Genomic DNA, 26939 nt, shown 5'->3' with positions numbered 1-26939 from the left:
TTATAATCAGTTCATCATTTCAGGTGTTTTCCAAGAAAACAAACATTTTCTGGTTTTTGCAGCTCAAATCTGCTGCTTTTTTCAGTGTGTTACATTATTGTAGATTGAATGAACTGTTTTGAACTGTTGGTCACCTTGAGCTCTGGGAAACTGTGATCAGAATTTTCTTTCAATGTTCTCTGAAGTCCATTTCATGGAAGTAATTGTTAGTAATTCATTTTCTATGTTAGTCCTGTCATTTCTTTAGGGCTGAAACATCATCATTTCAGCGGTGACACTTTCAGATCAAGGCATTTTTTTTATACAACCAACCAAAAAATAGTAGCTTAAGAAGCTTCAACCCTCCAAATATTTGCCATGTTTTTGCTTGAGGCATCGATTAATTGTCTAATTCTTATTGCATTCTGGTGTATTGAGGATTATTGTCCTGCAGGTTGAACGTCAGACATAAATTACAGAAGAGATCTTATGTGAGAAAAAGCCTGCATCCATGACAAGAACGCATGCGAGCCAATGCTTCTGGAACAATCTCACAGAGCAACAGCTCATCCACAGGACAGGTTTCACCCAACAGCCTCTTGGTTTATCACCTCTATTAATTTGTCGCACCAGTGCTGAGAAAGAAAAACAGAATCACGCTGAAAACACTTCGCAAGGGAGCTGCAGTATGATTCTTTCGGTCAATATTGCACGGCCCCTGTTTTTGGCTCTAGAATAACATTTCAAGTCCCTTCTGCTTTGTAGTTTCAGCCAGCTCATTCAGGGCTTTGGATGAGAGGGCCAGCCCACACTGACAGCTTACACCTTCTGGAGTGAGACAGTAATAGCATTTACCAACCAGGCCAGAAAGCACACACAACATAAACACAAAGCCTGTTTCTGCAAAATCAACATAAAAATCCCGAATCGCATATCTTACACACACACGAAGCAAAAACGACCATTAACATGAACATTCTCGACTCTAATAAGAGTCTGGGAGCACATAGAGCGTGTTTGATCCTTCTCGACCATAAATACCCATTCTGACTGCAGTTGCTTTGATAACCAAGATAGGCAGTTCCTGTTTCAGAGGTGGGCCTTGAGGTGGGCTGAGGGTGATAAATATTCAAGGAACTCTCAAGTCCTTTTGTTTGGGAATACAATTACACCCCTTGGATAAGCAGTGGTTATTACCCAGCATAATTACACACTTTGTACACATATTACTTTTCCAACTGGGCTACACTGAGCAGATTATCACTTTGTTCACTGTGAAAAGTATTTTCTCAAACAAATCAATCATAAATAATCAAATTTCTCTTCAAATAAATGAATACAGCTTGTTTGTTGTTTGTTTTTGCAAAGAAAATTCTGCTTTCCTCAGTCAAGAAGACTCATCTCCCACTAAAGACACAGCCACTGGTTCCTAGACATTTCTTGGAACACGTGGACAATTTAAATCAACAGGGAATCATATGGTGGATTTTTACAGTGTGAGTGTTGACTGGAGACACACAGCCGAGCACCAAAGGTGACAAAAGCGTGTCAAATCATATTTCAGCAGATCATCTCTAATTGGCATGTTTTCTTTCTGTTCAACTTGTCTTACCACTTGAATTCTTCCCACAGATGAGGTGCTGGTAGGGCTGCAGCAGACCCCAGATCTCCGAGTCGCTGTTGATGGCTTGCTCCAGTGACTCCAGCGTGAACTTGGGGATCCCGTTGTTCCTCTCCACCAGCGCGCTGCGCAGGACGCGGCTGAACACCTCTCTGAACAGACTCTCCATGCACGCGGTGAGGTATATGGCAGCGTGTTCGTGGATCCTGAGGGCCACCCGGCTATCCACCATCCACCTGAAGAACTTCCCCACGGAGAACACCAGCCCGCAGCGCGCCGACTTGCCCCGGCTGAACTTGTCCCCGGTGCTCATGTTGTACAGGGACAGGGCGCTGAGAGCCGCCGCGATGCAGTTGACGGAGATGGTCCACGAGAGCACCACCTTGATTGCGCTCTGGATCTCGTGCTTGGTGCACCTGGCGTAGCGCAGGCTGAGCCGCTGCGCCTCCCGGGCCACCCTCACCAGCGCGCGGCTGATGAGCGCCGACAGCCGCGCCAGGACCTCCGGTGGAGGGTCGCCCACCATCAGATCCTCGTCTTTCCTCAGTGCGCCCTCCACCTCGCCGAGGCTCCATGGCACGTCCTCCAGCTCCGTCAGCTTGGCGCACTGACCCGAGCACTCCAGTATCTCCGTGTCCTCCGCCAGGACGGTGTTGACTGTGTCCAAACTGTTCTGTCGGCTGTGCATGGATTCCGTCAGATGCCAGCAGTTGGCCCCATGCGCGATGGACTGATGCGTGTCGGAGCAGCACAGCGACACGCTGGACGACCTGACCGAGTCCGCGGCTCCACCATAACCAGAATCAAGCGTTAAATCCTCCAGCGTCCTCACGACTGTCTTACCCTTGCCTGCCATAACTGCACCGCATACTGTTGGGTATGCTTGGTCTCTCAATTAAATGCCACAAACTCGTTTCTACCTGCTTATTCTTTTCTGTCTCTCTCAGCCGCTGTCCGAGGGTTTAATTTGTATTTCCCAGCGACAGAAGGCAGCCTCTACTTTCCTCCTCCTCTAAGTGACTGGGTGTCTTCGATGTCCAGAACTTCACGCGCGTAACCTGAGAGCGCACAAACCCTCCGCGCTCACTGCAACAAGCACAGCGCAGGCAGGACTCCGAAGGAGAGGTGGAGCCTGGAGCCCCGCGGGCTGAAAGGAGCCAATCCGCGTCTCCATCAGCTTTGACCGACGCTGATAACCCCTACCTGCTGCTGCCGCTGCCGCCTTCCAGCACAGCAGAGGCTACCTGGTGGAACGTAACTGCACAACCTGAGATGACACGCGCAATTTTCTGCAGTGCCAACCAATCTGGTATTTTGTAGTGAAGTGATCGAGGATAAAGGACGTGGACATTTACGATGGTGTGGAGAAAACGTGCACCAATGACATATAACAACAGCAGAGGGACAGCATAAAAACACTGACATGAACAGTGCTTTGTTTTGTTAGTATAAGTCATTCTTCAGAGGTCAAAGTTCATGCAGTTGTTTACTCTCCTACATCCTGATGCTAATCTGATGGGATGAGTTCAAGGTACTTGCCTGCAAAAGCAGCTTGCTGTGCTATTTATTTCCTCAATTAAAGTAGAAATAAAATAAAAATGATGAAATTATGATGAAATAGACACATTTTAACCACATTGTCAGGGGCCTCTAATGGAAATTCACTCTTGTTCCATTCTGCTCTGCTAATAGTCCTGTTTGACTTATTTGGAATCTGGATGAAACACAACATTTCTGAATAAAAAATAAAAAGAAATGTATTTTCTTTAATCACATAAAGACGTGACACGTAGTCCTGCTGCAGTGAAAAGCAGCGTTTTTAGCATGCTGCCCACCACTAGTGAGAATCTTTGGTAAATAAGTGAGGGTGGGTCTGCAGCAAAAGTAGTTTTCTTGAGGAACTCCACAGACTTTAATGCCGGATCATAAATACTTTACTGTTCAACACACACTGGTCTACATCCAGTGATAACACAGACCTGCAGTCCCGCTGCGTCGAGGCTCAGCATCCCTCAATCATGATGTTTGAGAGATGTATTCTCCACAATACAAATTACTTTTTTTTTTCATTGTTTTGCCCTGCCATGAAAACAAAGAGTGGGTGATTTGAATTCAGAGGACATGCTGGGAGGAACAGTTGGTGGATCGATGATTCATCCGTTCTGCTGGGGCTTCTCCTTGTACGCCTGAGCTGGACCCAACCATCTGTCCACACTGCCTGTTGTGCCAAAGGGCCTTTTCATATTTTCTTAGCATGACACTGCAGACGCCATGCCAGAACTGATAAGAAAAGAAAAACAAATTCTGGAGTTGTGAGAAATGATGTGACGCCCACTCTCGCAGAGTGATTGACAGGGAAAAGTGTAAAAACAATCCATGCAAGAGTCTTGTTTTCGAGCAGTATTGACCCTCCACGTGGGAACACATCAGGCCTCTGAATGCTATAAGACATTTTTGGATACGATTTCTGTTGACTGAATATTGAATTATTTACCCGTCAACATAAAGGATATTCTGAGTCTTACAGGACCTCCATAGAGAAAATGATGATCTTGATTAAGTGACAACAATGCATTTTGCATAAAGAACCCTTCCTATAAATATAAAGAGTTTCTTAAGCAGATGTCGCCATTAGCACATCCCGTCTCCCAGTCTGTGACATCAGCTCCTCTCCTGCAGTCTGCCGTGAGCTCTTGATGCAATGCAGCACATCTTGCTGACTAACTCAGGTGAGAGCGGTGGAGGTGGGCAGCTGTCAGCTGCTTCTCTAACATGCACTGTGGTCCTCTGAAGCTCGTCCTCACGAATCAAGCCTCGGTTGCCTGGTAACAGCAAAATGATGATGATTTTCCCGGCAGGATGATAGAGTGTTAGTATTTTGCCAGCAGAATGAGTGCATCGTGTAAACATGCTTCCCTTAGTCATGCTGCACAGTCACGTTTTTTATTTGTTAATTTATTCATCAATGTTTTTTTCCCCATGTGTTTGAATGCGTATAACTCTATATATTATAGAGCATTTTGCTTGTTTTAAAATGTTATTTACGCTGTGTATTTTGTTCTTAAGTGACTACATTTGGCACTTCAAAATGATGACTTATATTGAATTTTGTATAGTTCATTGCACTTTATTCAACATGTTTATTGCCATAATACCGTCATTCTGTGGAAATATTGGCCCATAAGGTGTAAAAGACTAAGAAACAAAAGTACAGCATCCACTATCACAACTTCTTATTATCATTTACATTAAGGTATCACCTGACAGGAGGAGGGCGTTAATGGCACGAGGTTATACTGCCACTCAGTGGCCAAAAGATGGTACTACTCCCACAATCCGAAAACTGCATTTTCTCGCACAATTACAAAACATTTTATGTAAGAGAATAATATGACGTATTTCTTAGACAGTGAAAAACATAAAATATAAAGAAAATAAGATAGTTTGGTGCAGATATCGACTCCAACTTCTTATACTGGCTCCAACAACAATTAGTTTAAAAAGCACCTTTTAAAAACAAGGCCATTCAAAGTGTTTTACATAAGACATATATTAAACATGAAATAAAAAGACAAATAATGATGCATGAATAGTTCCGAATGTAACGTAATAAAAGGCAGTGCCCCACAAAAAGGTTTTGTGCAATTCAAAGCAAATCATGATGCAAAAGTAATCCAAAGTGCAAATGTAGGCTAAATCACAGCTCGACCTCTGAACACACACCTTCTGTAGCCGGACTGATTTCTGTCCGCAAGTGGGGCAAATTCGTCTGCAAAAAAAACCAGGTTGAATACCAAGTGCGTCAGCTACAATTTACAGTGCTGCGATGACACACACAGACACACACGCACACAAACGCGTGACCGCCCCCACCTCCCAGCTCATGCCCGACTTCATGTGCTGATCCGGGTTCTTTTATGGTAAATAAGCCAGTCGACTGTGGAAGCTGGAGGATTCCACAGCGTTCTGATGGTACTCTTATACTCTTACCGCAACTATATGTCTTTTAAATGCATGTGCACATCTTTCACAGCTATTTATTTAAAAATAAAAATGAAGTTATTTACTTGTAGTGCACAAAAAAAAAAAAGTCAGAGCAGTCCACACTTCCAGCTAAACTCCCATTAGAATTTAGATGTGTTTTCCAGTTTGGCATGTTTACCATAAGAGGTCACATGCATATTAAATAGTTTTTCCTCAGTGTTGCCTCTTTAAAGGGCACAGGGAAAGCACGCTGCAGAAACGTGACAACCATGAGAAAACGCACGCAGCGCGCTGGACCAATCACGGAGCTCTTAGCCAGTGCGCGTCCTCGTGTGTGGGCGGAGTCACAGGGTTTTGTAGGCGCAGTGATGAGCTTGAGCAGCTATTCGTGGACAGCTGTACCGTTATTGCGTCTCAAAAACATCGGACCGACAGTTACGAAGACGGACAAGGATTTATAACAGCTCTGTGCTCGTGCAGGTTTAGGACGACGATTTTGAGAACAACAACAACAAGAAAACGCATGCAGAAACTGTATTTACATAAACAGCTTTTGCGTTAACGTTATTCAGGCTCGTCGGTTACTCTTTTACTTAGTTTATAGTAAGTAATGTTTATAGAGTGCATGCCTACAAACGCGTTTTAGTACGTGCACAATTATCCAATTTCTTCGTTCACATAAACAAGTTATATAATACGAAACGAGGTTACGGTTGGACCTCATCGACAACCCGAGTCCTAAAGCCTGGCGGGTTACTTGTCACATTGCCGGAGAGAGAGAGAGCGCGCACGCGCTGTCTCGTGCCCAAATGGTTCAGCAGCCAGCTGTTTTTAAATTCTTTGACACAATGGAAAAGGTTCTGTTAGAGCAAGGTTAATTGCAAACTTTGACTGCGTTGCTGAATACAAAAAAAAAACACGATTTGTATGCACGCTGAAGTAACGTGCACGCGCGTTTTCCTTTAGAAAGTTGGATTCCCAGTGACCTGATTTCACTTTTTGTTTTCCTTGGATACATATTTTTTATTAGTGAGTCAGAATAAGAGTGGAGTGAGCACAAAAAAAAAAGACTCTTTTTAAAATTCAAAAAGAAGAAGAAAAGAGGACTCATCCAGTTGAGTAATGGTCATTAACACGATCCACTGGTTCAGGAAGGGCTTGCGGCTCCACGACAACCCGTCGCTCGAGGAATCTCTGCTGGGAGCGGATACGGTCCGCTGCGTCTACATCCTAGACCCCTGGTTCGCTGGATCCTCCAACGTCGGGATCAACAGGTGGAGGTGAGAGAGAGAAAAAACAACAGCATCCAACCACGTGCATTTGTTGGTTTCATTCCTAACCCCTTGATGATAACAATGCAGTATATTAAAACTGACCTTTAGTATCGGTGGTGCTGGTTGGTGCAGATGTCTCTGATGTCACGTGTCTATTACACTGCATTGTTTTGTTGCGTCTGCCTCAAAGAGATAAGCACACTTCATATGATATAGCCAAAAGAATATCACACTACACAACCAAATGTGGCCCTTTTTTATTTACAGCAGGTGTCTCCTTGAGCTGCTGACTGCAGCACTGCGTTCTGTTCATTACGCCACAAGAAGAAACATCTAAGCTTTTAAGATATAAATGTGTTTGAGATATAAATAATAAACTTTTGAAGGACAACATCAGAGAATAGTATTAAACTGTTTGGATTATATTATCTGTTATTGTATTACAGACGTCACTTTGATATCGGAGCGTTAATGCCATAATGCGTAATGAACACATATTGATAAAAGTGTCAGTAAGATGACGTACACGTGGTCTTTACTCCTCCTTTATGTCATGAACTGTAGCGGTCAATAGAGCTGTAATCTCTACCCAGTAATCATCATAATACCAAACATCAATCAGACCTTCAGATACATGTTTAAATGAGGCTAAATAAATCACATATCATTTATAATATTACTTTTTCTACTGTGCGTAAAATCTCCAGAATCCCAAAATCTTAAGGTTCCCCAGCTCACTGATCAGTCGTCTGCACTGAGTTGACCTTTCTGTGTTACACTGAAAGTCTTCCTCCTCTACTACAAACGGTGGCCATCTTTTGTACCCAGCTCTGTCTGTGACCCAGATGTTTATTCATTGGGCACATGTGTGTGCTGCAGACAGCCGACGGCCTTCTGTGTGGTAGAGCTGCAGTGTTTTGTAGACGTGCAGCTGCAGAATGAAAGAGCTGCTGAGGTTAGTGGTACAGCTGGGCGTCTCGCTGGATAGTTTCCCCTCCGTCCTGCTGTGTTTGCATTTTGCTCCCACGCCGTCACTGGAAGAGTTAGGCCCGGGCAGCACCGAAGGCTGTTATGAAGCCTCCACGGTTATGCAACAGAAGCCTTTGGGAGACGCAGAGCTCACACGCAGACCGCTCAGTATTCCCCGATTCATTCCCTTAATGGTTCTTTTCAAACCATTTAAACCATACACCCCAATTATGTGACGCACTTGTATATACACTTACACTCTTTTGTGTGGGTCGACAATATAAAAGAAAGAGATTCATGATATAGTTCTGATAACAAAATATGCTTTTAAAATAATCAATCAGGCAATCTTAAATCAAGTTATTGTGTGACTCTGTTCTTTTCTTGCATGATGATCCCTATATTTAATTTTTCACTTTTCTATCATGATGGTAGATATTTTATTATCCCGATAAGAACAACCTGAAATAATCACTCCTTCACATCCAAACAGCTCTTTAACTTTCATGAAGAAACACAATGTCCTTGTTTTCCAGCTTCAACATCACCAGAGTTGCTGACGTTGTTCACGTTTTTGAACATTAAGCTGTACATTGTTGCCGTCAGTGGTTTAACCACTCGTTCTTCATCCCTGCCGTCCTCCAGGTTCTTACTGCAGAGTCTCGAGGACCTGGACTCCAGCCTCCGTAAGCTCAACTCTCGGCTGTTTGTGATCCGAGGACAACCCACGGATGTCTTTCCCAGACTTTTCAAGGTGACGTCTCATTTGACCGTGAAGCTAAAGCTTTTAAAACCTGTTCATCATCATTCCGTAGCTAACTTTTGCGAACTCCCTGTTCTTTAGGAATGGAATATTTCTCGTTTGTCTTACGAGTACGACTCCGAGCCGTTTGGGAAAGAACGAGATGCAGCTATTAAGAAACTGGCCAGTGAGGCCGGAGTGGAGGTGACGGTTCGCATCTCCCACACACTCTACGACCTGGACAAGTGAGTTCACATCAACCCTTTACCACTCCAGCTTTAAAGCCAAATATACAACAAACTATGACCTGTTATTGTTCTTCAGGTCTTTGACTCTATACTCGTTTCCCTTCTGCAGGATCATAGAGTTAAATGGGGGTCAGTCCCCTCTCACCTACAAGCGGTTCCAGACCCTCATCAGCCGCATGGATTTAGTGGCGATGCCCGCGGAGTCCATCACGGCCGACATCATGGGGAAATGCAGGACGCCACTGTCCGAGGACCACGACGACAAGTTCGGCGTCCCCTCCCTGGAGGAGCTGGGTGAGTGAGGCCGGACAGGGTTCAGATAAAAACATGTACCACACATACATCTACACTGCGTTCCATTTGAAGTCGGGAAAATTCATCTGGAACGTCGGATTTCTGTCTCAGAATGTCAGACGAACTCCACCAACCTCCGACCTTTAAATCAAAGATGGCTGCTCCACACATCAACAGTTAATGACTGTTTTATCGTGCTGTTTATTAGCACTTCAGTCTTATTTGTCTCATTAAATCACACAGCATTAATGTGTTTGTTTTTCTTGGTACGTGATCCCTGCAGGTTTTGACACTGAAGGTCTGTCCTCAGCTGTGTGGCCGGGGGGGGAGACCCAAGCCCTCACGCGACTCGAGAGGCATTTGGAGAGGAAGGTCAGTCAGATCCTACCGACTCCCCGTCTTTGTCATTTAACAGTTCAATCATATTGAACTATTACTATTATAAAGGACCATGTTCTAGATAAAATATCTCCATCTGACATTACATTCGTGTCTGATCATGTGACCGTGTTGCCATCAGGCGTGGGTCGCCAACTTTGAGCGTCCCAGAATGAACGCCAACTCACTGCTCGCCAGCCCGACGGGCCTCAGCCCGTACCTGCGCTTCGGCTGCCTCTCCTGTCGCCTCTTCTACTTCAAACTCACCGACCTCTACAGGAAGGTGAGTCCCCGAAAACTCCTCTGAACCGTTCTGGTATCTCACCATCTGACGAATTACTGGAACAGCCCAAAAATGAAATGTTGGGAAATGAGGGGTCATCTTATATTTAGGCCAACACAGTTATTAAAACAAGCTTATCAGATTAGAATAAGATCTATTCTCATTGTGACATTTCTTTAATCATTCATGTCACGTTTATTTTATTTACTATATAAAAGTATCCCGCCTCTTTCTGCAGCTAAACTACATTATGTTTTCGTCTACTGCTCCTGTTGGTGGTTTATACCACCACCTTGTGGTTCCTTATTTATTCTGTAACAAGCTGAATTATCCACTGCAGTCTGACTGTGTTGCGCTAGCTCCCTCTTGAGGTGGGATGTTGTAAAATCAGATTCCAGTGCGGATGTTTTTTCCCACTTCTTTGTTTATGAGAAAAATCAACAAGTGTCCTGCCGCTTTCCTCCGACCCCTCCAGGTGAAGAAGAACAGCTCGCCTCCCCTCTCGCTCTACGGTCAGCTGCTGTGGCGCGAGTTCTTCTACACGGCCGCCACCAACAACCCCTGCTTCGACAAGATGGAGAGCAACCCCATCTGCGTTCAGATCCCGTGGGACCGCAACCCCGAGGCGCTGGCCAAGTGGGCGGAGGGCCGGACGGGCTTCCCCTGGATCGACGCCATCATGACGCAGCTGAGGCAGGAGGGCTGGATCCACCACCTGGCGAGACACGCCGTGGCCTGCTTCCTGACCAGAGGAGACCTGTGGATCGGCTGGGAGGAGGGCATGAAGGTAGGCCGCGCTGAAGTCCTTTCGTATACTATAAAGAATAAATACTTGTGTTCCTCGGCTAACGCGAGGCTTGTGTGTGTGTGTGTGTCCTCAGGTGTTTGAGGAGCTGCTGCTGGATGCAGACTGGAGTGTGAATGCAGGCAGCTGGATGTGGCTCTCCTGCAGCTCTTTCTTCCAGCAGTTCTTCCACTGCTACTGCCCCGTGGGTTTCGGCCGACGCACCGACCCCAACGGAGATTACATTCGGTACGCTGACAAACTGCTGGGATGCTAAAACTGAGGCTCAATTGACACTAGATATTGATGGATGCTGAAGTATTTTAAACTGAAGTCATTACCACAACAACAAATGAAACTGATCCTCTTTATCCCCTCACTCAGGCGCTACCTGCCCATCCTGAGAGGCTTTCCGGCCAAGTATATTTATGACCCCTGGAACGCTCCAGAGAGTGTGCAGAAGGCGGCCAAATGTGTCATCGGAGTGCACTACCCCAAGCCCATGGTGCACCACGCGGAGGCCAGTCGTCTCAACATCGAGCGGATGAAACAGATCTACCAGCAGCTCTCCTGTTACAGAGGACTCGGTAAGAACACAGACGCACAAACATCTGTGATGTCGATACGAAGCGGGAACGACGGGTCACCTGACATGACTGTCACGTCTCTGGTTGTTAGTTTAGCCGAATGTTTGGGGTGCGTGCCACATAAGTGGAGTTAAAATGTCTGATATTAAACTTGGTACCAGACCCATCAGAGAGAACTAAACAGTTCTTATGGAGCTGTGGTTTGCATTGATGCGGTCTTGTCTATCTAAAGTACTTTGCATCAGCTGTTGACTGCCAGTCGTCTGTGTCTTTAGGCCTTTTGGCTACAGTTCCCTCCGGCTCTAACGGTAACGGGGAGACGTCCTCAGACGGGATAGGGTTCCCCGGTGAGGCTCCACACGGCGCCGCAGCTCCGTCTGGTAAGCGGCACAACACCTGCAGCAGTTCTTCATAACTTCCTCCATCGCCTCTGGAGGTGAAGATTAAAATGTGCTGTTCTGTTCTCACAGGCTATCCGATGCCGGTTCACTCCCAGGCCGACTGGCAAAGCGGCGTCAGGATGTACCAGCAGGCCGATCCGCAAGCCAGCTCACACCAGCAGGGTGGGGACCAATGCTTTCTTTTTTATTCGTTTAAACATATTAACATGATACATAGATACAAAAATTTGGTTTGTCAGACAGTAAAATATAAATGTATTAAATTGAATTTAAAAACAAATGTATACCACATTTGTTTCCCTGTATTTGTCTCCCTTGTGTTGTCACGCAGTCTCGGCTAATCCTTGAATCTTGATTTCCAGGTTACGCAGGCACCAGTACCAGTATGATGTGTTACGGCGCACAGCACATTCCTGCAATTCAGAAAGGTGAGAACTGACAAAGGGAGATCTTCTCCTCACCCTTTATCTATGACGCTATATTTAGCCGTGCCTCTGTTTGTGTAGTCAGTTTCTGAACTGTGCCGTTTGTTTTTAACAGGACCTGAACACCACTGCATCACTCAGTCCAGTGGCAAGCGGCACAGCGAGGACTTAGTCAATGGCAAAGGCTCTAAAGTCCAGAGACAAAGCTCCCACTAGAAGGTCAGTTAAAGACTAAATTCAAATTGAACTTAATCCTGCTGAACGTTCAGGAACAAGAACAGACCTTAAATGGAAAATCTTGGGAACATAAGGAATGTCTTTTCGTGAGATTTGTCAGCAATTACATAAAATTAGTAATATTCTTTAAAGGAATACTTCACCCAAAGAATTATCATTTGTGTATCAATTACTCAGTTATGACTGGATTAATAAGAACAAAGTTTTCTTTAAGAATTCAAGGTAACACATGGCGAGTAACTGATACACAAACGGTCATTTTTTGGGTGATGTATTCCTTTTAGTGCACATAACCTCGTTAGGATCTGTCCTTAAATACTTAATTGATGTCTTAAATGGCTGAATTGATGTGCTTGTGAACCCCAAATTTATAATGTATGGTCATTAAATCTCCTTTTTAGTTTTCATTTTTCAGAATGCAAGTTTCTGCATTTTGATGAGACATGACTCTCAGCTGACGTGTGTCCTCTCTGTCCACTCGCAGGAGTGTCTGCAGACGGACCGAGTGCACAGACGACACTAAGTGGACGTTGAGGCGCAGGTGTTTTTGGTGACAGCGCCACACTGCTGCATGGACACAACTCCAAGAGGAGCCTCATTAAACACACACACACACACACACACACACACGCCTCAGTAACAGGACTGTATGTGATCACGTGGACTTCACGGTCCGGCTGACGTCACTGGAGCGGCGTTTACACTGTGCTCATCTTTGGGTTAATATTTATGGGACAAAGAAGAAGAAAAAGTCCTTCTGTATATAATGAATTTGCTAATTTCACATACAACTTGTACATATTTCAATATTGTATGTGTGTTTTCTCTCTTTGTGTAGCCATAGACCCATTGATATATGTTTGATATGAGAAATCATTGTGGATGGCTCTTTTTTTTTTTTTTTTTTTTTTTTTTTTTGTGGACAATTTTCATAAAAATGAAAACATTTGTCGACTGTCCATTAAAATAATAAGATGAAATCTTATATCTATTCTAATACAACTGCCTCTCATTTATTCTACTTCCGTTAGAGCCGTTAAAGATATCTACCAACAAGTGTTTTTATCATTCCCTATCTCGAGCTCCGTACCGGTGGACTCGTTTGAATCCTCAGTGTGACGTTAGAGATCACGTTGTTGGCCTCGGAGACGGTTCCTGACATGAATACAGATTCTTCATATCAAGGTGTCTCCTCTGTATTACCTGTATTTCTGACATATACAGTACTATCTTCATAAGAGCCCTCTTGTGTTCCTCTGCATCAAATCAAAGAAACCCTGATGAAGGCCACAGGCTGAAACACAGTTTCATAACACAGTGATTCTCCATAATTCAAGTACTGTATTGCTGGAGGTCTGCATCAAATAACATTCACAAAGACATCATCAACCTGTGAACGTTCACTCCTCAGCACATCTGAGGGGAGCGACCGGGTTGAAGAGCGGCCGCTGCTGCCGCAGGTGCAGTCGGCCGCAGCTCGTCTCAAAGTCCTTCTTGGTTCCCACGAGGACGTCCAGGCTGCCGGAGCCCACGTCGTACCCGTAGGAGGCCAGCTTCTGGATGCGATAAAGCACGATATGCGTGGTGAGCTCCAAGACGTTTGGGGCCTCCTTCACCTGCTCCACGCTCACCCTGACATCCATCAGTCCCTGGAAGCACCGCCCCAGGGTGGGCAGGGAGTAGTACAAGTGAGCCTAGAAGGTCCTAAAGTGTCCTGAAGTGATCTAAGAAACGCATTAAACACTGAGAGAGTTTAAAAACCTCCAGCAGGACTCATTACAGCTGTGACTCCCACACTTTTTGCCTTCTGACTCCTTAAAAAAATGACTTCTTGTTTTTCTTGTTCCTATCTATAACGTTGCGACCCCTCAGCTTCATCTTAGGCAGGCTGTGCATAACTGAACTACAAGAGGCTTAAACGCTAGTAAATAAAAAGTAATTCATTTATTCAGAATTTCACTCATAGCTTAAAATAGAAGTGTCCCAAGGTTTATCCAACTTAAGACCAAATGCTCTGCAGCTCCAGACTCCAGGACCCAAAAGCAAGCCGTCACTACAAACCCTCTATAACTGCAAAGACACACAGAAAGCCGCAGTATATTTATGTGAATCAAGAGTAAATGAAGTGTAGCGTTTTTGTTAAAATGTATGAATATGTAATGTCCTCAGCTCTCAGAGACTGGAACAAATAGAGGGAACAGTGTCCTCTCTCTGCTGGCTTGTTACATACATGTATTTGATAACATACAACTACACACAACACATGACACGTAAAAGAAAAATACACGACGGAAATACACGACGGAAAGCGAGTGGGGCTGTGCACAGTTTAAACTGGCAGCAAGTGGGTAAAACAAAGTGATGTACAAATAGGAAGACGGTCAAAGCATTGTTATTTGGCTTACAGCAATATACAAACAATATAAAGTATTATGCTGTGTAATATCCAAGTGAGCATCTTTTCACCAGATGAGGTCACTGTTCATCCGGTGTTGCCTGCATGTATGAGTATCATGGTTTTTTTCTCCATGAGATGCAGACTTTTCCTTGTTTTCCTGGTGCCTCAGAGGAAGATCAGGGTTTGATCCCTGGCCCCTCCAGTCCATGTCGATTTTCACATTTTTATTTCTAATCATGTCTCATACTGTTGGACTGCGTTTGTCATGCACCAAACACCAAGTCAAATTCCTTGTGTGTGCAAACATATACTTGGCAAAACAACTTTTTCTGATTCTGATTAAGGACGTCAACCTCTGCAAGAACTTATTTGATCACAAACCATGTTGGATTTAGTTTCCCTGCATCACTCTATTTGTTCTCTGTGGACCGTGTTAAACAGCAGCTATTTATAGCCTTTGCTGTCTTTCTTCGCTGATGGACACAGTTGTCCCTCGCCACCAGCAACTAAGATTATACTGGGACCGCCTGCTGTTGTGCGCAGGCATGTTTTGGGTTCGGTCCACTCTGGGATGAGTCAGGGCACATGCTCATCAGCAGATCAATTTGTTTTTCTCAAGGCCACAATTAACCTATCCTCACTCCAGAGCTCCAGAGGACTTATATTAAGACTGAAACTGAAGGCACTGGAGATAACGTGTCATCTTCCACAGCAGAACGATGTTTATCCCAAGGAGGGCCAATGCAACAGTTTAATTTGAATTCTCAGACGCAACGGAGCACCTGTCTCCCCACCGTCATTCATCTCGTCCTCTGCGTTCGTCCCTTTCCACTTCACAACTCAAGACTTGGGAACATAAATTCTTGACGCCGGCATTGAAGCGTTGCAGCTTGGGAGCAATTCGACTTTAATCCAACGCAGTGCTCAGAGCAGAAAGCCTCTGATAGCAAGAATGTTTTAATTACATTCCAAAGTGGAGACACGGCCGCAGCAGTGACGCTCATCTTGTCTTTTTGTTTGTTCTTACTGATGATCCTCTGCGATGCTGGAGCTTTTTAAAGTGTTGTTTTTCTTTACAGAAATAATAACTGTTGGTATACAAATACCAATATTTAAAATTCACTGACTGACTGCTAAAACAATAACTTCACAAATATATCAGTATATAAAACAGACAAAAAATTAAGAGGGATGTCCTCTACATAATTATTTCTTTAAACCCCCAAAATAAAATGTTAGTTTGAGAATAGGACATTCAAGGTGGTGGCTCATTTTGGAGAATGTGACAGCTGTAACTTCCCCTCATTAATGCCCCCCCTCCGGCTCTGATGCACTTAAAGAGAGTGCAATGTGTTCTGTTAATGGAACTCCTCAAAACACCACGGTGGCTTTTAAACCGTCATGGTGGATTAGCAGGTTCCCCAAACTGCGCGTGAAATATCTATAAAGTTGAAGTACATTGTTCTCTGTTTATCCTCTGCTTCCAGTAGGCCTTTAAAGGTATGGGTGTCGTTTGTATCTGAGTTGCATTGTGGGACGGGAAAGCACAAGTGTGTGTGCGCATCTGTTGTGTATCTGAAATAGTCTCTCATCTTGTCCTTACAAAGGAATGAGGAGGCACTGCAGGGTCAGAGAGGAGAGGAGGAGGGGTGTGTGAAGTGTGGCTGAAGGTTTGGTGAGGAGAAAATAGACTACTCCATCTGTCTCAAAATCCCCCCACTCTGGAGACTTTGGAGGTCACATGGTAAAAAAAGGCAAACCCCTTAAAACCCCCCAAGCGCACGTCCAGAGACCCCAGTCATCTCTTCCAAGCAAGACACCAGCTGGTCTCGGTGTTCATCCTGCTGTCTCTCCCCTAAAAAGCCTCCATCATGTCAGACACCGAGGAAACAGTGGAGGAGTGCGAGCAGGAGGAAGAAGAAATTGAAGAAGAGGAGCAAGAGGAGGATGGAGCGGAGAAGACAGAAAAGCACGCAGAGGAGAATGAGCACGAGGAGGACTCTAAGTGGCGGCCCAAGACGACCTATGTGCCAAATATCGCTCCTCCGAAGCTCCCTGATGGCGAGAAGGTGGATTTTGACGACCTGCACCGCAAGCGACTGGAAAAGGATTTCAACGACCTGCAGACGCTGATCGAGTCGCATTTCTCCACGCGCCAGAAAGAGGAGGAAGAGCTGCTCGCGCTGCGCAGCCGCATGGAGCACCGGCGCTCCGACAGAGCGGAGCAGCAACGCGTGCGCGCCGAGCTGGATCGCGAGCGCCAAACGCGTCTGGCCGAGGAGAGGACGAGGCGCGAGGACGAGGCGGCCAAGCTGCGCGCCGACGAGGAGGCGAAGAAGAAGATGATATTCACCAACAAGTCCTTCGGCGGCTACATGCAGAAGGTGGACCAGAAGAAGGGCAAGAAGCTGACCGCGCGGGAGGAGAAGAAGAAGGCGCTGATGGACCGCCGGAAGCCGCTCAACATCGACCACCTGAACCAGGAGAAGCTGGCGGACAAGGCGCAGGACCTGTGGCAGTGGCTGCACCACCTGCACGCGGAGAAGTTTGAGCTGGCCGAGAAGCTCAAGAGGCAGAAGTACGACATCTACCTGCTGCGAAACCGAGTCAGCGACCACCAGAGGGGCTCCAAAGCGTCCAAGACCACCCGCGGGGCCAAGGGCAAGTCCGGCTCCTGGAAATGAGGGGTCCCTCAACCAGCAACGGGACTGCCAAGTTGTTCCTGGACTGTGTCACATGCCAGGGATTGTGTGTGGATTTGATGGGGGACTCCACAAACTTTTTTTCCCACATGTATTCTAAAAAGTGTGCTCAAGAGTTTAAAAGTCTTTAAAACACGATTTAATGTCTTTGACAGTATTTTCATGATTGTGAAATAATCTCTTCTAACTCAAACTCTCTTGGGAAATGCAGTTTCCTCTGCTGTTTCCAATAAACCTCTTCAAACATGTCGTTGTTTTTGAAAAGAGTGTCTCTCAAGTTCTCTCAAGACAGAAACGTTAACTTGTTTGTTGTTGGTACTTAACCGATACCGGATGTCTCTTTGGTTGTGATAAGATAACGGGTGTTGCACAGCTGACTTTTTAAGGAGCCTCATTTAGAAGGCCTGCAGTATTTCTAGAAAAAAGACCCAACTGTTGACCGACAGGTCGTGACCCTAAGAATCTGCAGAGTGGACGATGCTTTGCAAAGTGGTGTTGGATGTCTTTAAGGAATTCACCTGCAATCAGCAAGACCCGGGTCTTCATTTTTCTCTCTTGTCCTTTTACAATGAAAAACACAGACAAACCTCACATATTTTGAACAGAATAATTATCAGATAATTCTAATCACTGATCTCTAACTCAACATCAGTCGGATAGTTAATGTTAAATTGACGTGTAAAAGGTTATTTATTCTCTCGCTGGCAAAAGTATAGTTGAAATCAAACCTCCTGCTTTTATTCACTCTCTGTTTTCATTAATTAAATAAGGAATCTGCAGCAAATTACATGCGTTCAGCATCCTCGCATCCCCCATCAAAAATTCTTTATATTCTGTATTGTTTCATGTTTCCAAAACTATTCTGGACCTAATTTCTGTCCCAATTTTTGGCTTCAAAATGATCTTAATCTTTGATATACATTTAAAATTCATTACAATTTGAATAAATGCATGCAAAGATGTTATAAAAGCCCAATTTATATGTTCAATTCGATAATTTAATTTAATTTTCTGCCTTTGTAGTCCTAAAATACCATCCTGCTCAAATGAAAGTGAACGTGTGCAGCACTGAGATGTTACTTCCACTAGGTGGCACCAGAGCGCCAGTTTGTAGCAAACACTTTCAACACACACTTGTGGGAAAAAAAGTACATTACATAACTGAATGTGTATGCATGCAATAAATATTTATACAATAAATGATAAAATATAACTCAGGAAGCTAGATTTCTGTACATTTTGTCGTTATATTTGATTTTGCACTAATTGGTGGAAAGCCCTTAATTCCAGTAAGTCAGACTTTACTGTAACTGCAGCCAAAGATTAGTGTCTTCGTCCATCACAATTATCCATTTGAATACATTCAGACTGGCTTTTACAATGGAACAGACTCACTTTCCCGACAGTGAGTCAGTGAACTGCAGTGACACACATGTCAGACTAAGGCAGGGGGACATTTCTCTCCCCTGTGGCTTTTGATTGTCACTCAGACTTGGACTAGATGCCCTACCGCTGTTTTGCTCTTATGGCCGTGAAAAGCCATTAAAAGGCTTCCAGGCACGGCAGTACGCCAACAGGTTACCATAGAGACTGGGGGAAACGCCATCAGGTCTCCAGACCCCCCCCTTCCTCCAGCCGCATCACGCCCACTGTAATGATGTTGTTGTGAACAAAACGCCCGACTTGACAGCGTCTTGACATACTGGTGCATCAATCGACTATGTGTGTTGTGCCGGGGAACAAGATGTTCCCAAAACTCTCAAGTTCATTTGGAAACAAGCAGCTGCTGGATGTTGATCCCATTTGGGATTGAAATGCAGATATTGATGCACATGTTGAGTTGGAACCGTGTGCGTGTTTGCACCTTTAGAGCAGCTGCTGCAGACTCACAGAGGGGGGGGGGGGGCTTATCTGCTCGTTAGTACCCAGCAGAGACTAGAGGACAATGTAAGCGCTGCATGAATGACAGTTTCCAGGGCCAAACTTTCAACTCTGACTGGAAATGTATCACGTGGTTCTGTTATCCAAAGGATGTTTGTATTTTAATTAGAGTCATGCAGGTCTTTTGCAAAACGTGTGCGTCGAAAAGGAAATGGTGTGACATTACACAAGAATGCATTATGACTTGTTCAGGGCTCGACCTGGGTCTTGACCTGGGACTTGACCTGGGACTTGACCTGGGACTTGACCTGGGTCTTGACCTGGGTCTTGACTTGAATTGATTTAGGACTTGACTGTCTTGACTTTAGACTTGACTTGAGACTTGACTTGGGACTTGACTTGGGACTTGACTTGGGACTTGTCAGTCTCAACTTGAGAATTTCAGTCTCAACTTGGGACTTGTCAGTTTTGATTTAGGAATAATCAGTTTTTCCCTAGGACTAGACTTGGGACTTGACTTGGGACTCGTCAGTCTTGGGACTTGACTTAAGACTCATCAGTCTTGGGACTTGACTCTGAATTTGTGTGCAAAGACTTGAGACTTGCACACAACAATAGCTTGGTCCTCTGGTGGCACCTATAAAGAAAACATACTGAGCACTTTCAAAGCATAATATTAGTTATTATATACATTTCCGGTCTACAGTCATTGCTTTCCATTCATTTCAGTACAGTTCAACAATCACCTGGCAGAGATGAAAGATGTAAAGAAGTTGTGAAACATTTGTCAATGAGAGCATCTCTGACTGCACCAAGAAAAATATTCTCAAAATTGTTTCTGCATAACGTTTCACAAATGCAACCTCAACTGTAATGGATTAATTACATGTTTCACACATTTTACCTGACATGACGACACTCGCAGATCATCAACAACCATCAACAACCAGTTGTGAAACCCCATAATCCACGACTTCGCGGCACTTATGCTTTCTTTAGATCTGGCAAGTGGACTTGTTTGTTCTTTGTTCACCGGTTCACATGAATCAAAGGTTGCTGGAAGACGATGATATAACTCACAAGTCTTCACAGTGTGCAGCAGTGACCTCGAAGTCTTTTCTGATCAGGAGTCCACATACACAACGAGGCCACATACAGCATCGGCTATGTCCCCTGTCGATGATTTCCCTCCCTTCTATCAAGAGAAGTAAACAAATCACCGCGTGCGCGGTGTGCGCACGCATTTTGGCAACGGAAGTGCCATATTAAGCTATGCAAGGGTTTTAACCACCAAAGATTGTGAATGCAACCTAAAAAAAACTGACTTTTCAGATCTGTGTGCTGTTATTGAGCGAGTACAATACATTAGCACGCGGCCCAATATTAATGGCCTAATGCATTATTATACATGCATGTATTTGGTGCAGAAACCGAGCGTGTAACATTACACCAGCGGGAAATTGTGTGCATACAAGTCACTAGATGATTACAACTGTTTGCAAGTAACTTTATGAAGCCGTAATATGTTTTGTATATATTTTGTATATTAGTATTTCCTGCCCACAAGTGGCCAAACCACCCAGTAAATACTGCTGTTATGTTTATTTAAATTCCTTCAACAATTTAGAATAAAATGTTTTCTGAGTTGAACCTGCTAAAAAGCATTCATTTATCTTACTTTATTTATCTTACTCTGTTCTGTGTCTGAAAAGGATCATTTCTTTGTATAACAGAAGAAACGACCAAGGTTTGCTCATGAAGGAAGGAAGGAAGCTGGCATCCGACTCCTCGTAAGTTCCTTTTTATTTCTTTCCCATCTGTGGTTTAATTAGTTGATTCTCACCCAGCGGATGGTTCATAAATAAATTAACACATATAAACAGCTGATTGAGTGGAATGCCTGCATGTAAATGTAGCCATTGGAGGCTCAAACACAATATGGCTGTCTTGATTCCGCCATGATGTCTGAATTTCCAAAATGTCCGAGTGCCCCAGTGTGTATTCAACTCCACAGTATCCAACATAATGGCTGTCATGAGCCCGTGTGATGTCGTCACTCATGGCTCCTTTTAATTATTTACGGTTTTCTTTAACGAGAAGTAAATTATATTATGTCTGTTGGTAAGTACCATGAGAGATAAAAACACATTTCCTCTCTGCCTTTGAGATACAACAAACTCCTTTGTGCTTCGTGTTTTCTCCATTTTGATCAAATTCTAAACATTTCAGTTTTTTATCTCGTTTAAGTGCAAATAACCGTCTTTTACATCCAGTGACAGCAACGAGAAACATCTGTTTTATGATATGATGAGATTAGTAAAAACAACAATAGCTTGTCATATTATCCCAGACAGGCAGTGGGTTGTTTTCAAATACTTGTCAATATTTGTACATTATTTGACTCTTTATTCCTCTAGATTTTCTTGACAGCTGTGCTTTGCAGATAACGATCTTACGTGAAAAACACATGAGATTTATGAAATACAACCGTGATTAAAGATGAAACTAGGGCTCAAACTAATAGTATTTTCGTTATCGATTAGTTTATTGATTATTCTTTGGATTGACCGGTTAATCTATCAAATGTCCAAAACATCATATTTTGCTTTTACTTTAAGATCTGAGTACTTCTTCCTCCACTAGCTGGACTTAAATTGCCACATAATCCACTTTAGTTAACTGAAGTGATTAATACAGTACTTTGTTATGTTATTAATTAGGCAGAGAATTGGGACTCAAGTAACACTCATGATTTAACCCAGGAGGTCATTTATATCAGAAACCACTTCATTAAATTTAATTCACAGGTCAGATGAGAATAAAAAACAATAAAACTCATATTTGAGGCTGTATAAAACATGCGTTAACAGGTGGTTTATTTCTGGCACACAGACTTCGATGTGTTGTTGTACTATAAACACACACATGCACACAGGATACCAGTGAGGGAACCAGCTCAGAGAAATGCTCTGGCTCCAGCTCTCTGGGTGCCTTTAGCTCGCCCCGGAGACAGCGATGTTTGGGCCTGTTTCCAACCTCCTGCAAATTGAGGTGGGAGTTGGTGGCAGCCAGAGGTATAAAGGAGCTTTAGCATAGCCGACAGGGCATAAATCTCCTGCAAGTATTCGAGCCCAGATCCCTCTGGCCATATAAAGAGTTGACGTCGCCATGCATCCTGTCAGCGCCTCATTGCAACCCGTTGAGAGTGAGTTCCCGAGTCCATTGCTTCAGCGCTGGAATGAAGCACCAGTCTGTGATATATGATAATACTAACAGAGGATCATAAATCACTGTGATACTTACCCTGACCCTCATCTACCAAGTGACTTAACCTGAAGATGTCTGTGCTCCGATCACTGCTGCTTAATTAAACATATTTCAATGACAAATTGGTAAGACTACTCACTAGTGACGAATGTTTGTTTGTTTTAATTGAGTGATTAAGGGTCTGGGTATAATTCATTCCAACACAAGGAATTGAACTTCCCAATTTCACTGTTTGTATTGCTCATTCCCAAATTCCATACAATACAGTAACATTGCATCACCTCCCACACAAACATATACATACTTATCACCCTCAAACCCCCCTCCCAGACCCCTACCCTCTCCTCTTATCACACACACACACACACACACACACACACACACACACACACACTTCCTATCAAGATGGAAATGGCTGCTCTTGGATCATGTTCCTGCTTGTATTTAGTAATATCCCTCATACTTGTTTAAAGTGAGGGGAATGCAGATGTGTTGTACTAAATGATGGTAGACTCACAGGGCCAGCGAGTGAGTCATTTCGAGTTAGAAAGTGTGTGTGTGAGTCACTCTTGTTTCGTCACATACTGCGGGGAAACACGATAAATATATCATATGCAGTTGCCAAACACCTTCATTGTAAGGACGCAGGTCAGAACCATGACTCATCACTGGAGTGTAGGAGCTCAGGCTGTTCATTCATGAAAGAAAACAACGATTCAAATGCATTGCTGACATCACATTATGTGCTGGCTGCTGTTGGCGCAGGCTTCAGGCTAAGTCACTGACGTGGTGATGTGACGCGTCTGCGAGAGCTCTGGGGCTGATTATGTGTTAAAATCACGACTATACCAAGAGTTGTGAGGGAGTCTTGAACGTACAGTGTCAATATCTGGTCAGGAAAAAACAGAACAGGATGATCCAACATTGAGATTCACTCTTGATACTACTGTACATGGTGGCTTTGACTGAAAGCCTTTTACGTGCTTCAACAATTTCTGCTTTTGTTAAAAAGTTAATTTGCTGTTTCAAGCTTTGGGTTGCACTCCAAAAGCACTATCAGATGGTGGTAGTTTGAGTTGTGGAGGTCAGAGGGTTCTACTGTGGGTCGACTATATAATGTTGATTTACAACTCCAGTGATTATTAGGGATGCACTGATTGCAGTTTTCTTGGCCGATTCAGATTTTTCTTTAAATCTGACCTGCTGATTTTAAAAGAAGTATAATTGACACATTTTTTCATCACTATCCCAAAAAATATTTTTTAACCGTCTTGTGTAAACTGTCAAAAATTTTAAATATTATCTTTTTACTTTGTTATTGTCATCTATAGTGTTTATTTGCATAAAGGCACTATTCAAATGATTAGGAAATACATTTTTCTATCTTTATTTGAATAATAAAAAAATAAATATATCTTGGGATTTGTATATTAAATTATATATTATAAGCTGCTTATAGCTAATGTTAGTGTTAGGAAGTTAAAATGGTCATAACTCCTGATATAATATCTATTTTATATTGCTGTGAAAACATCTGCTTCAACATTGTACTTTTTACACGATCAAATTTAAACGCGTCATAATCGCGTTGTGATTTACCTTCCCAATACTAATTGTATTGAGTAGAGCTTAAACGCACCATAATGAAAGTCAATGCAACCTCCATCAAAGTTCTGAGCAGTGGTGGCGAATGGACCCGCTTTACGTCTTCTTCGCCCTAAAAAATCGGAGATGTGAGGCTGACGAGCTGAAAACCAGCCGATTTCAATCAGCAGCCAATCGATCGGTGCATCTCTAGTGATCATTCAGTATGTTAATCTCTTAAGTTTGGTTGCAGCGAGGCTCTATTGATACCAGCTTTGTGAGTTGGGAATGTACCAACAATGTCTTTGCAAGATGGTTGCAAATTATGAGCCTGACAGCGATTAAATTGGCATGTATATGTATGTATGTACTTGTGTAGTCAGTGGAAGAGATCTGGAATCTGTAGGTGTATATTCATGCGTTTCCCTCTACGTCCAGGCCCACCTGTTTGTTTATTTGGACGTCGGATGTGTCATCGGTTATGAATCGCGCCGCTGCTGAATGAGCCACACCTGTGATGGCATGAGAGGCATCTGATAAACAGCTGCATTTAAATTCAAGCTCACATCCTGTCTGTCTGGTGATTCATGCCAACTCCCTCCACCTCTGCTCACCATGTAAATCAGTCTTACCCGCCACCGTGACGGCTCTCTCACACCTGTTGGAGCCACAGTGAAGCCTCTTGTTTCCCATATCGGTGGTGCTCATGGTGTCTTAATTACCACCCTCTGACTAACTTTGAAAGAAGGCTAAATATAAGTCTGATTCAGAGGCTATATCTGAGGCAAACTAGAGCAGCAGGGATGGTCTCACAGGATAGAAACAATCTTTAAGAAGCCTTAAAAAGCTTAAGTCTTTATCTCTGGTGGTGTGAGACTGATCTATGGGGCTTATTGTCTTATAATCTGGACAACACATTTGGATGGTTAGCAAAGACAAGCACATAGATTCTTGTTTGTGTATTTTGTTAATACAAAGCATTTATTTCAAACAATTGTGAGCAAAGATTGCTTTTGCTGCTCAAAAGTAGCTTGCATGTTTCTCTTGGATATTAAAGGTGATATAAGCCTTCCTCAACTATGAAACCTCTGTAGCCTCTGAGGCACATTTAGTTGGTTGACCCTCCCACTTGTGGCAGCAGTTAATAATGTCAGCCTTTTGGAAGTGCTTTGAATTTGGCCATGAGTGACTAATGAGACTACGGAGAACTACCACCAATGCTAGCTTTGACATCTTCTGTCCTCTCTCAGACGTCTTTCTCTATAAAGACAAATTGTCTATTTTCTCCAAAGACAATGTTGGATGACAACTCTCCAGATTGAATCATCAGTGCAAACAATGAACAGCTGCCCTCGAAAATATCTGATTCTTTGGTAAACATTTAATGTCCACGCCTGTGAACATAAAAACAGCGAGAACTACAACTCCCAAGGTGCATTTACACAAGAAACATCCCATCTTATTTATACGCGACGGCCTTCCTGGACTATAGGTGGTCGACAAGAGACCTCTAGAGTTCTCGGTCATTTGCTTTCTTCTATCTGATACCAGCGACATGCCAGTCTCTTGATGTCTTCCTGGAGATCCCGTTGCAAACAAAAGTTTCTGATACTTACACGTTTTGTTCAGCAAGATAATCGTCACCACTTTTACGATGTTTGAAGAGTAAATGCAATCGGTAAAGTCTTAAAAGCTAAAAGCAAGGCTGTAAACAAACGACACCGCGGTCACCTCCATTTATAGTCTCTTACATCAATACCTCCTTGTCACCTTTGCTTATTCTTCATTCAGCAAGCGTCGCAACGTGCCGTCACCTGTGTACTAGCGATGGCGATGGTTTGTTCCAGTTGACAGTTAGCAGCTTTCAGTTTTGTTCTCACGCCTCCATATGGACAAGAGAGGACCGTTAATGTGACATCGGTGGCGAGATGTAGCCGAGCTTCCGATACTCTGAATCATTACACAACCACGAGGCTTCGCCTGGCTGTTCCAGGATGTCAGGAGGGATTATTACAGGATGTTTCATCTCTCTTGGGAATCAAATTGAAAATCAGCTAACTTTGTATTCATGCTGAGATGGAGTAATATTTAATCATCTATTTCTTTGCATATTTTCTGGAAATCTTTTACATTTTCTTATAATGGAGACATTGAAGGCCCTAAAAACTACCGTTAGGCAGTAATGGGTGGCGGCATTACATAACCGTCTATCCATTGACCCTTTTAACTGTAATTGCGCTTAGAATAGAACTAGACCCCGCTAGCTCGGCATTAACGAGGGAACCTTTGACCCTCTGTATCCAACACTGCATGGAGCTGTAATAAAGCAGACCTGTGAAATGTAAATACGAGCATAGGTGATGGCAGACGGATATGATTACATCCCTTCGTCTTTATATTTCAGAGCAAATCTTAATGAATAATTTGATTAAATGAAAAGCTCCAATCACACTGGCATTACTGAGGCTCTTTGATACGCTAATTAAAGGTGTCATTATTCAAAACAAGACATGTTTTCAAAGAGTAGAATTTGAAAGAAGCTCTGATCTTTATGTTACATCTTCTGTGTTGACAATCTGAAACTGGGATGATCTCACTTTCCCCCAAATTGTCCTGCAAGCGCATTGTTGAGCCACGGGGCCTGTCCAATCTCCCTCTGAGTCTCCGTAGAGCAGTGGTGTTAAATACCCAGCTCAAACAAGCATTCAGGAAAGGACAAAGCTTTAATTATATGCATCACCACGTGGAGCTATTAGCCCTTTCTAAGTAAAGATACAACTCCACTCTAAGTAGGGGTTTAATGCACGGAGAGTGAGCTGCTTTCATTGCCAGGGAAACTAATGCAACATCCCCCTTTGGTCTGATTATATCCAATATCGCGGATCAAAAGGAAGTTGTGTC

At 43.6% G+C, this 26939-nt stretch overlaps 3 protein-coding genes across 6 annotated transcripts in view; 2 read left to right on the top strand and 1 right to left on the bottom strand.

The window, feature by feature from the left end:
• LOC116389904 (ankyrin repeat and BTB/POZ domain-containing protein BTBD11-A) overlaps positions 1–2456 on the bottom strand; it is a 122882-nt gene extending 120426 nt beyond the window's left edge. For all 3 annotated transcript variants that reach the window (XM_031859020.1, XM_031859021.1, XM_031859022.1), the window contains exon 1: positions 1592–2456. In XM_031859020.1, coding sequence (XP_031714880.1) covers positions 1592–2456 — 865 coding nt within the window. The remainder of the gene's footprint in view (positions 1–1591) is intronic.
• A 3466-nt stretch (positions 2457–5922) lies between these two features.
• Positions 5923–13203, top strand: cry1a (cryptochrome circadian regulator 1a). Of its 2 annotated transcripts, XM_031859060.1 has the most exons (14): positions 5923–6864; positions 8473–8581; positions 8672–8814; positions 8927–9111; positions 9395–9483; positions 9632–9772; positions 10248–10559; positions 10654–10805; positions 10941–11143; positions 11419–11523; positions 11614–11706; positions 11907–11972; positions 12085–12188; positions 12691–13203. In XM_031859060.1, exons 1-13 carry the CDS (start codon positions 6707–6709, stop codon positions 12183–12185), a joined length of 1857 nt encoding a protein of 618 aa, XP_031714920.1. In that variant the 5' UTR covers positions 5923–6706; the 3' UTR covers positions 12186–12188; positions 12691–13203. The 2 variants fall into 2 exon arrangements, with proteins under 2 accessions (XP_031714920.1, XP_031714921.1); XM_031859061.1 differs by lacking the exon at positions 12085–12188.
• Positions 13204–16433: 3230 nt separating this feature from the next.
• LOC116389932 (troponin T, cardiac muscle isoforms) lies at positions 16434–17535 on the top strand. Its single transcript, XM_075447379.1, has one exon. The coding sequence runs from the start codon at positions 16476–16478 to the stop codon at positions 17286–17288; it is 813 nt and encodes a 270-aa protein (XP_075303494.1). The 5' UTR covers positions 16434–16475; the 3' UTR covers positions 17289–17535.
• The last annotated feature ends 9404 nt before the right edge of the window (positions 17536–26939 follow it).

Source organism: Anarrhichthys ocellatus, unplaced genomic scaffold (genome assembly GCF_004355925.1).
Source record: "Anarrhichthys ocellatus isolate YVR2014 unplaced genomic scaffold, GSC_Weel_1.0 scaffold21, whole genome shotgun sequence".
In the NCBI taxonomy this organism is placed as follows: Eukaryota; Metazoa; Chordata; class Actinopteri; order Perciformes; family Anarhichadidae; genus Anarrhichthys; species Anarrhichthys ocellatus.
The sequence above is the reverse complement of the archived record's forward strand: the minus strand, read 5'-3'. Positions and strand labels throughout refer to the sequence as shown.